Source organism: Eptatretus burgeri, chromosome 5 (assembly GCF_056783735.1).
Source record: "Eptatretus burgeri isolate ZD-2024b chromosome 5, Ebu_testis_v1, whole genome shotgun sequence".
NCBI classification, from domain to species: Eukaryota; Metazoa; Chordata; class Myxini; order Myxiniformes; family Myxinidae; genus Eptatretus; species Eptatretus burgeri.
Genome location: NC_140965.1, coordinates 70855224 through 70870393, shown reverse-complemented (window position 1 = coordinate 70870393; position 15170 = coordinate 70855224). Strand labels below are relative to the sequence as shown.

The following is a 15170-nucleotide window of genomic DNA, read 5'->3' as shown; positions in this document are numbered from 1 at the left end:
AGTGCTTCAACCCACACAAGACTGTGGAGGACAGTGAAAGTGAAGTGGAAGAAGGGAGTGACGAAGCAGAACTGGAAAGAGACGAGGATACGGAAGGGGATGAGTACAATGAATGGGAATGAACAATACGTAAGTTGTCCACTCGGCTCTATGTCCTCTGTTCCTAAGATGTCCAATATGATGACATGACAATGTGCATGCTTTCTGATTATCAACATACTGTTGTGAACCATTCATGACTTCACTTTTGCATTGGTGTTGCATAATTTTCAGCAGAAAATAGTCATGGACATTTCATGTGAACCTCTATTTATTCCTGAATGTAAAAAATAACTCCAAAATTGAATTCCTCATGTCAAAATCATATGGCAAAGAGGTATTACACAGGATTATATGTTGACTGATTAAAAACTTAGCCCCATCGTCTGACCTGTAGCGGCCATCTTGAATTCATGCAAATTACAGGAGTTTCCCAAGGAAGCCACCCCGGCAACCAACCTGAATTTTATTAATGGACCCATGTTAGTCCAAAATAATCATAAAACCATTCACTTTCCACATCAACAAGGTTGACAATGGAACACATAATAACGGCAAATGGACTATTGGGGCAGTTTTGGTTTCGTGTCTCCCCTAATTGTAGCAGTACAGCTTGAAGTGAAGCTGTACTGTTTACAGTACAGCTTCAAGCTTCACTTCAAGCTGTACTGTTTACACCAGTACCAGTTATACTTCTTCCACTGGTTCTTGCTGTCGTGCTTACACTGGTCATTGATACCACAGTGAAAAACGGTATTCACTGTGTCTTTCCTGCACAGAGTACATTGACAGCAGTTTGAGGAAATTTTGGAAGTTTTATTAAAACTTTAACATAAGACATTTCTACATTTGCACGAACAAACATCGAATGCACACAGGGTTCAGGCAGTGTGCGACTGGTGTGGAACCAAAGAATATTTGTCTGGAATTCAGGATTTTTGTTTTCACAATGCCAATCATGATTTTTCTAAATCCTTTGGCTTCAGGTCTCCTAATAAATAGATAAATATCTGTTCCATAAATTAGTGTCATGTGTTGTTAGAGTGTGATTATGTTCATTTTTATCCTTCGGCGATTTAAATGTCACTTGAAATGTAAGTGGAACAAAGTAAAATATTCTCTCTACAAAGCATGTCTACACCACAAGGTATAAATAATAAAATATACATATATAATAGCATTTTGCTTCGTAATACACAGCACATCAAGAAAATAAATGGAACTTCTGATTTTATATTGATTCATACTGTCCTTACACATTGCACAATTGTATGAACTTTGCCTACCTGTCCACGTCTGGATATTGTACCACCTGCCATTGTCTGAGCCCGACACGTCCGTGGTGTTTGAGCCACTTGTACCGAGCTCTTGGTCACGTGCCTTTGACAGCAACAATTTCAACAACGCTTTCCAAGCAGTTTCTTTCAATTACCAGCCGTTCCAATTATTACTTGTTGCTTTGCTGTTCGCTTTGATGGTTCATATTTATATTTTATTTACAATTAAAACTTGATATTAATTTTACAAGCTCTTAACTCGTTGAGTGTGTTAACGAAAATGAAACCATAACTGGGAATTGAATCGGGTGTCTACGAACAGTTTAGAGATGGCAGAATCTGTAACCTCTAAAATATCGAGAATCCTGTAAGCGAAGAACGCAAAACGAAAACGAACTGAGGTTTTGTCAGAAAGCTCAGAAAAGCTGATGTTTCAACCACAGAGCGGCCTTCGTCGGGGATTAACACAGGCCACGTGCGCTCAGATCTTAAATGCCCTCAAGGAAGACCAACTCGTTCCAACCCACCCCACTTCTACACGCCAATCTGATCACTACCTGACAAAGGTCACTCTGTGACTGAAACGTTGGACTTTCTCAAGCTTCACTCCCGATTGGCGAAAACAACCTGCGGGTTGGTTGTGCTTTCGTGTTCCTTCCCCTTTGCTGTGGTTTCAAAATTTTAATGTTTGTTAATGGTGGTGTGAATGACATACCACTTGTGAATGCTTTGACTGGTAATCAGGTGTGAGTGCAATTAAATGGCAATTCGGGTGTGAATGAAGCATGGATGATATGACTGGTAATTCACATGTGAATGAGTGTCAGTGTTGACAGATTTTTGTTTATTTTGCAAGGCCATACAAAACGATAGTTGATCATGAACTGTGAATGTTAATATATTCTGCTTTTATTTTAGTTCGATTAACTGCCCTCGTTGATTGCGATTTTCTGATTTTCAGCTTAATGAATTCCAATGAAGAATTTCGTTCACAAATCGATTTCCTATTCAGGTAATGTACACGCATACATACATATGTGCAAATGACGTACACCCAATGCTTGCATATCGATGAATTCTTCGTTTTGTTTCCAATGACCTTTTACTACTCTTCCTATCAACACTGATCTTCTGAACCGAACACGTGCCATTTGCTGGTGATCTGGCTTCCTTTTAGTTTCCTCACCTCCCACAAATTTCCAAGTGCTCATCACTCATGTCATCATGCCTTGTGGTCGTTTTTCCAGTACAGTCACCTGTAAGGATTTCTATGTCATATTGAGTCCATGTGGTGCTGATAAGGAGGATGCAAAGAGGTTAAGTCATCTGATTTCGAAATATTTTGGCATTATGGGTGCATTGCTATCACAGTTCTTCATTGTGCTTCCATCTTGCTTCAGATGAGGCTGGTGGATGCCGCAAAGAGAAGTGTTTGGACACACGCACATCATGTAACAACTTTAGGATGTGAAGTAAGAGTTTTGCATGGAATAAAGTCTATCGATGGGGTTTCCAATGCGAGGCTGAAGGCTGTTCATGTTGTCCGGTGTCACCAACAGGCACTCCCCCAGACTTCCTACTGACCCTTCGGTTTCCAGGTCGGGGAAGAACGCATCGCTACCTGCATGAGAAACGCAATGAAAATGCTTAGTTTGTCCTCGATCGAAGATCGTTGTTGTGCTTCTCGCATGATTTTCCTCTAATTATCACGTGATTACACTTTGTGAGAAAACTTTTGTTTTAGTAATATTCTCAAAAATGGCTAACTGCCATCGGCCACTCACCATAGGGGTTCATGTGATCCCCAGGCATTTGCGGTGGTGTAAGGCCTAGTTGGAAGGGATCAGGTGGGTATGGGGCAGGTTCTAGAGTTCCTGGCCCATGCGCGAGTTGGGAAAATGGTGAAAGCACAGCCTCGAGGCCCAGAGGGAGCTGCTCCACAGGTGATGGTGAGTACGTGTTCAGCAACACTGTTCAGGAGAGTGATGTGAGGGAGGAAATGACAGTCGGTGTCATGTATAATAAGTATATTTATTATTTTTACTGTATTCACTGAAACAAGCCACATGTTATGAAAGAATAGTGATTTGGGGATGTTCAGGTAAAAATAACTATGATGTTATCAAGGTGAATTTGGGGCTCTCAAGGTAAAAAGGTACACATGATGCATTGAGGAGAACATTAGTTTTCTGCATACAGTAAGAAGTTTCATTTAATAGCCGAACCAATACTCAGATGAGAGGCATAATAAAATTATCAATTATCATTTAAACAATTCTAAACAATTAATATACTTGTCTTTGATTTACTGGATACAGTGTGTGTGGAAGGAAACAAAAAAGTCTCCTCTCCTCCCCTGGAGGCCTCACCTTCCGCCTCATCCTTCATGCGCCGTACCGATCTGCTGGTCCCTCGAGCTCCGGCCAACCTCTGGCCCTGACCTTGTTCCTGCTGGATCTGCCGCCTGGCAAGCTTCTTCATCTGCATAGGCACAGGGTGAGGATCCAGAACAAGAATAAAGTGGAATGAATATGGTCATGCTATGTTATGATCTCAGCACTGGGCTGTGAAACAAGAAAAGCTGAATTGTCTATATTCATAAATGTCAGTGTGTGTCAGTCCATCTGTCTCCTCCATAACTCCAAAACTTCAAAGTCATGAAACCTTGTGGCCCCAAACTTTGCATGCATATCAAGGGAACGCCAAGGTATTGCATGAATGAAAATTGGGTGGTTGGGTAAATTAAAACACCCCTTTTGAACATAATTAACGGCCTTATTTAATTATGCTTTATCAAGGTGGCGTTATCCTCGGTTACGTTGCTGTCCCTCGCTGGGGTCTTAATTCGCCATTTTGTTTTTTCGCCTGCTCAAAAATTCCTTGACTTGGAACTGGTCGCAATGGTTTCTCAATGATAAAGTTTTTTTTTCACTTTCCTCACTCATTTCATCAAATGCCTGTTCATCATACCGCCGAATCACTGGATACATTGCAATGCTTATAAACGCAGGGAGATGCCAGCGTTCGTGGCTTTATTTCATTTCTGCACATGCCGTAACCTTGATAAACACTTAATCTCAGCCGAATTTCAAAATTAAAACTTCTTAGTTGATTTCAGCAGTAGTTCTGACTGCTAAAAAAAAGGTGTTAATTTGTCCAATTCGGATATTACTTGGCGTCTCCAGGTGCATGGTGTTTACGTGACCGATTGGTGATCACTCATCACTTGTCAGGCCGACTGGTCCTTATCAACTCTTTCTTTGGAGTGTTTGCTTGAGTGCTTAAGACAGTTTGTGAAAGGTCTACAATATTCGCACTGTCACTGAATATATCAATATATGCATGCTCACTCAAAGTTGTCCTGAATATATTGATATACGCATGCTTGCCAAGAGGTATGCATGCTTGCTCTAAGCTGTCCAGCCTGGGTTTTAATCCCAACCCAGGCAAACACTGTCATCCCAGTGTTTCACAGGCAGGGTGATTCATCAATGTGTGTGCTATCTCTCGGATGGATGATAAACTTGATGTCACATCTGCCGGAATCCTCCCCCTGCCCCTGCTCTTCCCCTCCCCTCTTTCTCCTCACCCTCTCTCCCCCTCCCCTCTTCCCCTCCTCTTCCCCTCCTCACCCTCCTCTCCCCTCCCCACCCCTCTCTCCCTCCCTCCCCATTCTCCCCTCTCCTCTCTTTCTCTTCCACCCCTCTCCCTCTCTCCCACTCCCCTTACACCCGCTTCCTCTCTCCCCTCCCCTTAAACCCGCTTCCCTCTCTCCCCTCCCCTTTCTCCCGCTTCCCTCTCTCCTCTCCCCTTTCTCCCCCTTCCCTCTCCCCTCTGTCCCCCTGCCCTCTCCTCTTCTTCCACCCCTCTCCCTCTCTCTCCCCTCCCTCTTCTTCCACCCCTCTCCCTCTCTCTCCCCTCCCTCTCTCCCCTCCCCTCTCTCCCTCCCTCTCTCCCTTCCCCTCTCTCCCTCCTCTCTCCCTCCCCTCTTCTCTTCTCTCTCCCCTCCCCTCTCTCCCCTTCCCTCTCTCCCCTCCCCTCCCTCTCTCCCTTCCCCTCTCTCCCCTCCCTCCCTCCCTCCCCTCTCTCCCCTCCCCTCCCCTCTCTCCCTTCCCCTCTCTCCCCTCCCCTCCCCTCCCCTCCCCTCTCTCCCCTCCCCTCCCCTCTCTCCCCTCTCTCCCCTCTCCCTCCCCTCTCTCCCCTCTCTCCCCTCCCCTTACACCCGCTTCCCTCTCTCCCCCACCCCTTACACCCGCTTCCCTCTCTCCCCCCTCCCCCCTACCCTCTCTCTGCATACAGTAAGATAACATAAGAGGTACGCATGCTCGCTCTAAGCTGTCCAGCCTGGGTTTTTATCCCAACCCAGGTATACACTGTCATCCCAGTGTTTCACAGGCAGGGTGATTCATCAATGTCTGTGCTATCTCTCAGATGGATGATAAACTTGATGTCACATCTGCCGGAATCCCCCCCCTGCTCTTCCCCTCCCCTCTTTCTCCTCACCCTCTCTCCCCCTCCCCTTTCTCCCACTTCCCTCTCCCCTCTGTCCCCCTCCCCTCTCCTCTCTTTCTCTTCCACCCTCTCTCTCCCCCTCCCCACTCCCGTCTCTCCCCCCTTCCACCCGCTTCCCTCCCTCCCCTCCCCTTTCTCCCGCTTCCCTCTCTCCTCCCCTTTCTCCCCGCTTCCTCTCTCCCCTCCCCTTTCTCCCGCTTCCCTCTCTCCCCCTCCCCTTTCTCCCGCTTCCCTCTCCCCCTACCCTTTCTCCCCCTCCCTTTTCTCCCCCTCCCTTTCTCCCCTCCCTTTCTCCCCCTCCCTCTCTCCCCCTCCCTTTCTCCCCTCCCTCTCTCCCCCTCCCTCTCTCCCCTCTCTCCCCCTCCCTCCCCTCCCTCTCTCCCCCTCCCTCCCCCTCCCTCTCTCCCCTCCCCTTTCTCCCGCTTCCCTCTCTCCCCTCTCCTTTCTCCCGCTTCCCTCTCTCCCTCCCCTTTCTCCCGCTTCCCTCTCTCCCCTCCTTTCTCCCGCTTCCCTCTCTCCCCTCCCTTTCTCCCGCTTCCCTCTCTCCCCTCCCCTTTCTCCCACTTCCCTCTCCCCTCTGTCCCCTCCCCTCTCCTCTCTTTCTCTTCAACCCCTCTCTCTCCCTCCCCACTCCCCTCTCTCCCCTCCCTCCTCCTCCACCCTCTCTCCCCCTCCCCTTTCACCCGCTTCCCTCTCCCCTCCCTCTCTCCCTCCCCTTTCTCCCGCTTCCCTCTCTCCCCTCTCCTTTCTCCCGCTTCCCTCTCTCCCCTCTCCTTTCTCCCGCTTCCCTCTCTCCCCTCCCCTTTCTCCCGCTTCCCTCTCTCCCCTCCCCTTTCTCCCGCTTCCCTCTCTCCCCTCCCCTTTCTCCCGCTTCCCTCTCTCCCCTCCCCTTTCTCCCACTTCCCTCTCCCCTCTGTCCCCCTCCCCTCTCCTCTCTTTCACCCCTCTCTCTCCCTCCCCACTCCCCTCTCTCCACCTCCCTCCTCCTCCACCCTCTCTCCCCCTCCCCATCCACCCGCTTCCCTCTCTCCCCCTCCCCTTCCACCCGCTTCCCTCTCTCCCCTCCCCTTTCTCCCGCTTCCCTGTCTCCCCACTTCCCCCCTCCCCTCTCTCTGCATACAGTAAGATAACATAAGAGGTACGCATGCTCGCTCTAAGCTGTCCAGCCTGGGTTTTTATCCCGATCCAGGTATACACTGTCATCCCAGTGTTTCACAGGCAGGGTGATTCATCAATGTGTGTGCTATCTCTCGGATGGATGATAAACTTGATGTGTCACATCTGCCGGAATCCCCCCCCTGCTCTTCCCCTCCCCTCTTTCTCCTCACCCTCTCTCCCCCTCCCCTTTCTCCCACTTCCCTCTCCCCTCTGTCCCCCTCCCCTCTCCTCTCTTCCACCCCTCTGTCTCCCCCTCCCCACTCCCCTCTCTCCCCCCCTTCCACCCGCTTCCCTCTCTCCCCTCCCCTTCCACCCGCTTCCCTCTCTCCCCCTCCCCTTCCACCCGCTTCCCTCTCTCCCCTCCCCTTACACCCGCTTCCCTCTCTCCCCTCCCCTTACACCCGCTTCCCTCTCTCCCCTCCCCTTACACCCGCTTCCCTCTCTCCCCCTCCCCTAACACCCGCTTCCCTCTCTCCCCTCCCCTTACACCCGCTTCCCTCTCTCCCCTCCCCTTCCACCCGCTTCCCTCTCTCCCCCTCCCCTTCCACCCGCTTCCCTCTCTCCCCCTCCCCTTCCACCCGCTTCCCTCTCTCCCCTCCCCTTACACCCGCTTCCCTCTCTCCCCCTCCCCTTACACCCGCTTCCCTCTCTCCCCTCCCCTTACACCCGCTTCCCTCTCTCCCCTCCCCTTACACCCGCTTCCCTCTCTCCCCCTCCCCTTACACCCGCTTCCCTCTCTCCCCTCCCCTTACACCCGCTTCCCTCTCTCCACTCCCCTTTCTCCCACTTCCCTCTCTCCCCACTCCCCCCCCTTCCCTCTCTCTGCATACAGTGAGATAACATAAGAGGTATGCATGCTCGCTCTAAGCTGTCCAGCCTGGGTTTTTATCCCAACCCAGGTATACACTGTCATCCCAGTGTTTCACAGGCAGGGTGATTCATCAATGTGTGTGCTATCTCTCGGATGGATGATAAACTTGATGTGTCACATCTGCCGGAATCCCCCCCCTGCTCTTCCCCTCCCCTCTTTCTCCTCACCCTCTCTCCCCTCCCCTTTCTCCCACTTCCCTCTCCCCTCTGTCCCCCTCCCCTCTCCTCTCTCCTCTCTTCCACCCCTCTCTCTCCCCCTCCCCACTCCCCTCTCTCCCCCCTTCCACCCGCTTCCCTCTCTCCCCTCCCCTTCCACCCGCTTCCCTCTCTCCCCCTCCCCTTCCACCCGCTTCCCTCTCTCCCCTCCCCTTACACCCGCTTCCCTCTCTCCCCTCCCCTTACACCCGCTTCCCTCTCTCCCCCTCCCCTTACACCCGCTTCCCTCTCTCCCACTCCCCTAACACCCGCTTCCCTCTCTCCCCCTCCCCTTACACCCGCTTCCCTCTCTCCCCCTCCCCTTCCACCCGCTTCCCTCTCTCCCCCTCCCCTTCCACCCGCTTCCCTCTCTCCCCTCCCCTTCCACCCGCTTCCCTCTCTCCCCCTCCCCTTACACCCGCTTCCCTCTCTCCCCCTCCCCTTACACCCGCTTCCCTCTCTCCCCTCCCCTTACACCCGCTTCCCTCTCTCACCCTCCCCTTACACCCGCTTCCCTCTCTCCCCCTCCCCTTACACCCGCTTCCCTCTCTCCCCCTCCCCTTACACCCGCTTCCCTCTCTCCACTCCCCTTTCTCCCACTTCCCTCTCTCCCCACTCCCCCCCCTTCCCTCTCTCTGCATACAGTGAGATAACATAAGAGGTATGCATGCTCGCTCTAAGCTGTCCAGCCTGGGTTTTTATCCCAACCCAGGTATACACTGTCATCCCAGTGTTTCACAGGCAGGGTGATTCATCAATGTGTGTGCTATCTCTCGGATGGATGATAAACTTGATGTGTCACATCTGCCGGAATCCCCCCCCCACTGCTCTTCCCCTCCCCTCTTTCTCCTCACCCTCTCTCCCCCTCCCTTTCTCCCACTTCCCTCTCCCCTCTGTCCCCCTCCCCTCTCCCCTCTGTCCCCCTCCCTCTCTCCTCTCTCCTCTCTTCCACCCGCTTCCCTCCCTCCCCTCCCCTTTCTCCCGCTTCCCTCTCTCCCCTCCCCTTTCTCCCGCTTCCCTCTCTCCCCCTCCCCTTTCTCCCGCTTCCCTCTCTCCCCCCCCCCTTTCTCCCGCCTCCCTCTCCCCTCCTACCCTTTCTCCCCTCCCTTTCTCCTCCCTTTCTCTCCCTCCCTTTCTCCCTCCTTTCTCCCCCTCCCTCTCTCCCCCTCCCTTTCTCCCCTCCCTTTCTCCCCTCCCTTTCTCCCCCCTCCCTTTCTCCCCCTCCCTTTCTCCCCTCCCTTTCTCCCCCTCCCTTTCTCCCCCTCCCTTTCTCCCCCTCCCTCTCTCCCCCTCCCTTTCTCCCCCTCCCTCTCTCCCCTCCCTCTCTCCCCCTCCCTTTCTCCCCCTCCCTTTCTCCCCTCCCTTTCTCCCCCTCCCTCTCTCCCCTCCCTCTCTCCCCTCCCTCTCTCCCCTCCCTCTCTCCCCCTCCCTCTCTCCCCTCCCTCTCTCCCCCTCCCTCTCTCCCCTCCCTCTCTCCCCTCTCTCCTCTCCCTCTCTCCCCTCCCTCTCTCCGCTTCCCTCTCTCCCCTCCCCTTTCTCCCGCTTCCTCTCTCCCCTCCCCTTTCTCCCGCTTCCCTCTCTCCCTCTTCTCTCCCTCCCTCCCTCTCTCTCTTTCTCTTCCACCCCTCTCCCTCTCTCCCCTCCCCTTTCTCCCACTTCCTTCTCCCCCTCCCTCTCTCCCCTCCCCTTTCTCCCACTTCCCTCTCTCCCCCCTCCCCCTTCCCCCCTCTCCTCACCTCTCTCCCCCTCTCTCTCTCCCCCTCCCCTAACACCCGCTTCCCTCTCTCCCCTCCCCTTCCACCCGCTTCCCTCTCTCCCCTCCCCTTACACCCGCTTCCCTCTCTCCCCTCCTTCCACCCGCTTCCCTCTCTCCCCTCCCCTTACACCCGCTACCTCTCTCCCCTCCCCTTACACCCGCTTCCCTCTCTCCCCTCCCCTTACACCCGCTTCCCTCTCTCCCCTCCCCTTTCTCCCACTTCCCTCTCTCCCCACTCCCCCTCCCCTCTCTCTGCATACAGTGAGATAACATAAGAGGTATGCATGCTCGATTTAAGCTGTCCAGCCTGGGTTTTTATCCCAACCCAGGTATACACTGTCATCCCAGTGTTTCACAGGCAGGGTGATTCATCAATGTGTGTGCTATCTCTCGGATGGATGATAAACTTGATGTGTCACATCTGCCGGAATCCCCCCCCCTGCTCTTCCCCTCCCCTCTTTCTCCTCACCCTCTCTCCCTCCCCTTTCTCCCACTTCCCTCTCCCCTCTGTCCCCCTCCCCTCTCCTCTCTTTCTCTTCCACCCCTCTCCCTCTCTCCCCCTCCCCTTTCTCCCACTTCCTTCTCCCCCTCCCTCTCTCCCCTCCCCTTTCTCCCACTTCCCTCTCTCCCCCTCCCCTTCCCCCTCTCCCCTCCCCTCACCTCTCTCCCCCTCCCTCTCTCCCACTCCCCTAACACCCGCTTCCCTCTCTCCCCTCCCCTTACACCCGCTTCCCTCTCTCCCCTCCCCTTCCACCCGCTTCCCTCTCTCCCCCTCCCCTTCCACCCGCTTCCCTCTCTCCCCCTCCCCTTACACCCGCTTCCCTCTCTCCCCCTCCCCTTACACCCGCTTCCCTCTCTCCCCTCCCCTTACACCCGCTTCCCTCTCTCCCCTCCCCTTACACCCGCTTCCCTCTCTCCCCCTCCCCTTACACCCGCTTCCCTCTCCCCCTCCCCTTACACCCGCTTCCCTCTCTCCACTCCCCTTTCTCCCACTTCCCTCTCTCCCCACTCCCCCCCCTTCCCTCTCTCTGCATACAGTGAGATAACATAAGAGGTACGCATGCTCGCTCTAAGCTGTCCAGCCTGGGTTTTTATCCCAACCCAGGTATACACTGTCATCCCAGTGTTTCACAGGCAGGGTGATTCATCAATGTGTGTGCTATCTCTCCGATGGATGATAAACTTGATGTGTCACATCTGCCGGAATCCCCCCCCCCCTGCTCTTCCCCTCCCCTCTTTCTCCTCACCCTCTCTCCCCCTCCCCTTTCTCACACTTCCCTCTCCCCTCTGTCCCCCTCCCTCTCCTCTCTTTCTCTTCCACCCCTCTCTCTCCCTCCCCCTCCCTCCCCCCTCCACCCTCTCTCCCCCTCCACCCTCTCTCCCCTCCCCTTACACCCGCTTCCCTCTCTCCCCTCCCCTTGCACCCGCTTCCCTCTCTCCCCTCCCCTTTCTCCCGCTTCCCTCTCTCCCCCTCCCTCCCCTTTCTCCCGCTTCCCTCTCTCCCCCTCCCCTCTCTACCCCTCCCCTCTCCTCTCTTTTTCTCCCACCCTTCTCCTCTCTCACACCCCTTTCCCCTCCCCCTTCTCCCCCCTCTGTTAAGGACTGATGGTTTAGTTTTGAATTTAAAATGGATTCCCCATAGTGTAGCATGTACGAATAAATTCGGAGTGAGCTGACCGAGGGGTGCAAAAGTTGCTGCATTTGCAAGCATGCATGCAGGCCTTTGCCAGGTAGATAGAGTGGGTTTTAAATGCTCCCACCTGGTTTTATATAGAACCTGGTGATTACAAAGAAAATTTTGCTGTTTGGGCGTGCTCTTTCGCCATTCCCTTCCCCTCTTCTCACGTTGCCTTCCCCTTCCCTGCCCCTCATGCTGCCTTCCCTTTCCCTCACACTGTCTTCCCCACTCCTTGCACTGCCTTCCTTTTTCTCATGCTGCCTTCCTTCCCCTCATGCTGCCTTCCCTCCCCCTCCCCTCAGGCTTACCTCCTCCTGAACCCCTCCCCTCTCCACACCCCGTTGACATCTCCGGGTGGTCTCCGTGTGCTGTATTAATATGATATCTCCTCCCAAACCCCCTCAGGACCCCAAATCTTTGATGAAAGGAGGGAAACCATAGGGTAGCCTTCCCGGGTCAGATTGTGATAGTGTGTTTTGGTGTGGTGCCGAGGTGTCATCCACCAAACGGCGGTCTCCTTGGGTTAACCTGAGGTGGTCCCTTCGGGTGGGTGCCTGGAATGTCCGATCCCAAAGAGAGGATGATCACCTGTCTGTTATCATCTGAGCTCAAGCGTTTGGACATCGGTATTGCAGCACTCTGAAGTTTGGAGATTAGATTGCAGCGAGATCATGGTGGGTGGTTACACCGACTATTGGTCTGTTCACTCTGATGGTAACCATGCCCAAGGAGTTGCTGTAGCAGTGTCCAATAACCTCACTCCAGTGATAATTGAGGTAACACCAGTCAATGAGCGTGTAATGAGACAAAGGATTTGTCACTCCTTGGGTGTCATTTCCATGGTCTTTGTACATGCACCGACTGAGGCGAGTGATCTCACCGTGAAGGACACATTATATGCTACACTCAAGTCGATGAGTGATCAGTGCCCCAAGTGAGATACTCTTCTAGTCTTGGGGGATTCCAATGCATCGACTGGAACTGATAGGGATGATTATGAGACATGTGTTGGTCCCCATGGGTCTGGAACTGTGAACCAGAATAGCACTAAGTTCCTTGACTTTGCAAGAAGTCATGGACTTAGGGTGGCTGGTTCATGGTTTCAGCACCCACAGGCGCATCGCTGGACTTGGTATTCCAATGCTGGCGGTGTGACAAAGGGGATTGACCATGTGCTCGTTGATGGTTGCTGGAGGATGATCCAGAACTGCAAGGTTTACCAAAGTGCTCAATTCCTTCATACTGACCACAGGCTTGTTGTAGCAACTCTGAAGTTGCAGCTTAAATCCAGGAGGGTGGTACCATCCCAGCCTCGACTGGATGTTGGCAAGCTCAATGATGAGAAGGTAGCTGAGGAGTTTGCGAACAGGCTGAGTGGAGAGTTGGGGGATCCTGAAGAGTTGTGGAGTGCCTTCAAGACCACCCTCCTTGATGTTGCCGGGAGATGTCTTGGAACTCACTGTGGGGCGAAGAAGAATTTTGTCGCTGAAGGGACACTGGATATCATTGACCAGAGTCGCAGGGCCAGGCTGAATGGCAGAGCTGAGCTGTTCAGGGAGCTGAGGCGTAAAACTGTACGTGCGCTAAGGGTGGACAAGGAGGCCTATGTGCAAGGAATCTGTGAGGGGGTAGAGCATCACATTTGCTCAAGTGATTTTCATCCTGCTTACAGGGGAATTTGCACATTGCGTTCCTCCAAGCCCATCCCTCGGTGTACTGCAGTTAGAGCAGAGGGTGGTGGGTTCTTGACAGAGGAGTCCGAAGTGAAGGCCTGCTGGGCCGATTACTTTAAGTGGCTGTACCAGGCTGATCCACCAGCTGTCGAGTTCGATGTCAGGGGTGTTACTATCCCTATTGTTGACCCTCCAATCAACTGTGGTCCACCTTTGTTTGTGGAAACACAGGCTGCGGTGAACCGGTTGAAATGAGAAAAGCTCCAGGGATGTGTGACATCCATGCTGAACTTCTCAAAGTTGGTGAAAATGCTGTACTCGTGTTGTTGCATGCAGTTCTGTGCTCTGCCTGGAACACAGGCATCATCCCAACTGACTGGAAGAGGGGCCTTGTTGTCCCTCTCTGGAAAGGGAAGGGTGATCGCCAAGACTGCAACAACTACCGAGGGGTGGCGTTGGTCTCAGTGCCGGGCAAGGTCTTTGCTTGAATAATTTTTGATAGGGTTTGCCACCATCTCCTTGAGCACCAGCGTCCAGAACAGTCAGGCTTTATGCCAAAGAGGTCAAAGATTGACCATATCGTTGCTCTTTGGATCCTCATCGAAAACGCAGATGAGAGTTTTGGGAGGGGCTGCTTGCAGCCTACGTTGATCTCTGTCAAGCATTTGATTCAGTGAATCGGGATGCCCTTTGGAGGATTCTTTGTCTTTGTGGGATGCCACCAAAACTGATCAATCTGATGTCTGAACTATACTCTGGTACTGAGAGTGCTGTGAGATGTGGTGACACCATCTCTGACTTATTATCCCGCCCCCCGGAGGGAGGGAGCGGGATATTGTAATCGTCCGGTTTGTTACTTGGCGAAATCTTCGATTTTGTCAAGTATGTTGGTCTGTTCCGTTTGTTGGTTTGTTTGTTTGTCCGGTCGTCTACAGCCAAAACGGCTGGACCAGTCGTTCTTAAATTTTTACACCTGATAGGCAATCCACCTGAGACGGTCCGCGTCAAAACCCCGTCTCAATCGGACTAAACGTCACGACGTGACGTCACACAACGTGAAAACACATTTTTGGACATAACTCAGTGACCGGACGTCGTAGCAACTTCCGGTTGACGCCAAATTAAACTTCATTCAAATGTCTAAATGATTACTAAATGCATCTTATTACAAATTACACAGTTTTCGCAAGCGTATGACGTCAAAGTTTTGCCTATTGACATCATTTAAAAAAAATATTTACGCTTGTGTGCAGCCGAAACTACTGAAGCAATCGTTCTCAAATTTTAACACGTGATAGCCAATCTTGCTGAAATAGTCTGGGATCAAATCACGTCATAATCGCATTTAACGTCACGGCGTTACGTCAAAAAAAGGTGAAAACAAGCTTTTGAACATAACTCAGTAACCGGAAGTCGTAGCGACTTCCTGTTGACGCCAAAACAAACTTTAATGGAATATCTAAATGTTTTAAAATGCATGTTAGTACAAGTTATGCACAGTTTTCGCAAGTGAATGACGTCAAAGTTTTTAGCTATTGGCGTGATTTAAAAAAAATTCTATTCGTTCTACAGGTCACAATTCTTAACCGATTTGGATGAAAATTTTAACAGCTGATAGAAATCCTCAGTGCAAAAAGATATGTGACTTTTGGTGATGTTCAAGATCAGGATCTGGATTCTGCATCACTTTATATTAATCGCCCATTATAAACCAATGGGGAATTTTGTGAATTACACATGGCCATTTCTCAAACAGTTTTGCACTTATTATATTGAAACTTATACTGTCTATTTATGCATGTAATATTAACATGTGTACAAAGTTTGATCGAAATTGACCCAAGGTCAAGGTCAGGGTCACCCAAAACATGAAAAACACATATAAAATACATATTTTTGTTTTACAACATATTTCAAACCTGATAACGGGATTGTAAAGCTGGTTGAAAAGCAATGTTCCTCGGTATTTTCAAATATTTTCTACGATCAGAATGAAGGAAACAAGCACTGAT

At 51.8% G+C, this 15170-nt stretch overlaps 1 protein-coding gene and 1 long non-coding RNA gene across 2 annotated transcripts in view; one reads left to right on the top strand and one right to left on the bottom strand.

The window, feature by feature from the left end:
- Positions 1 to 834: 834 nt before the first annotated feature.
- The window catches only part of LOC147026665 (LIM homeobox transcription factor 1-beta-like), a 29677-nt gene continuing 15341 nt past the window's right edge, over positions 835 to 15170 (bottom strand). Inside the window, exons 4-6 of the mRNA XM_085882354.1 lie at positions 3686 to 3797; positions 3101 to 3286; positions 835 to 2937 (exon numbers count right to left, since the gene is read on the bottom strand). Coding sequence (XP_085738480.1) covers positions 2777 to 2937; positions 3101 to 3286; positions 3686 to 3797 — 459 coding nt within the window. The 3' untranslated portion in view covers positions 835 to 2776. The remainder of the gene's footprint in view (positions 2938 to 3100; positions 3287 to 3685; positions 3798 to 15170) is intronic.
- Positions 2668 to 15170, top strand: part of LOC147026666 (uncharacterized) — a 22265-nt gene continuing 9762 nt past the window's right edge. Inside the window, exons 1-4 of the long non-coding RNA XR_015058456.1 lie at positions 2668 to 2767; positions 2876 to 3026; positions 3125 to 3265; positions 3635 to 3812. This is a non-coding gene — a long non-coding RNA (uncharacterized LOC147026666). The remainder of the gene's footprint in view (positions 2768 to 2875; positions 3027 to 3124; positions 3266 to 3634; positions 3813 to 15170) is intronic.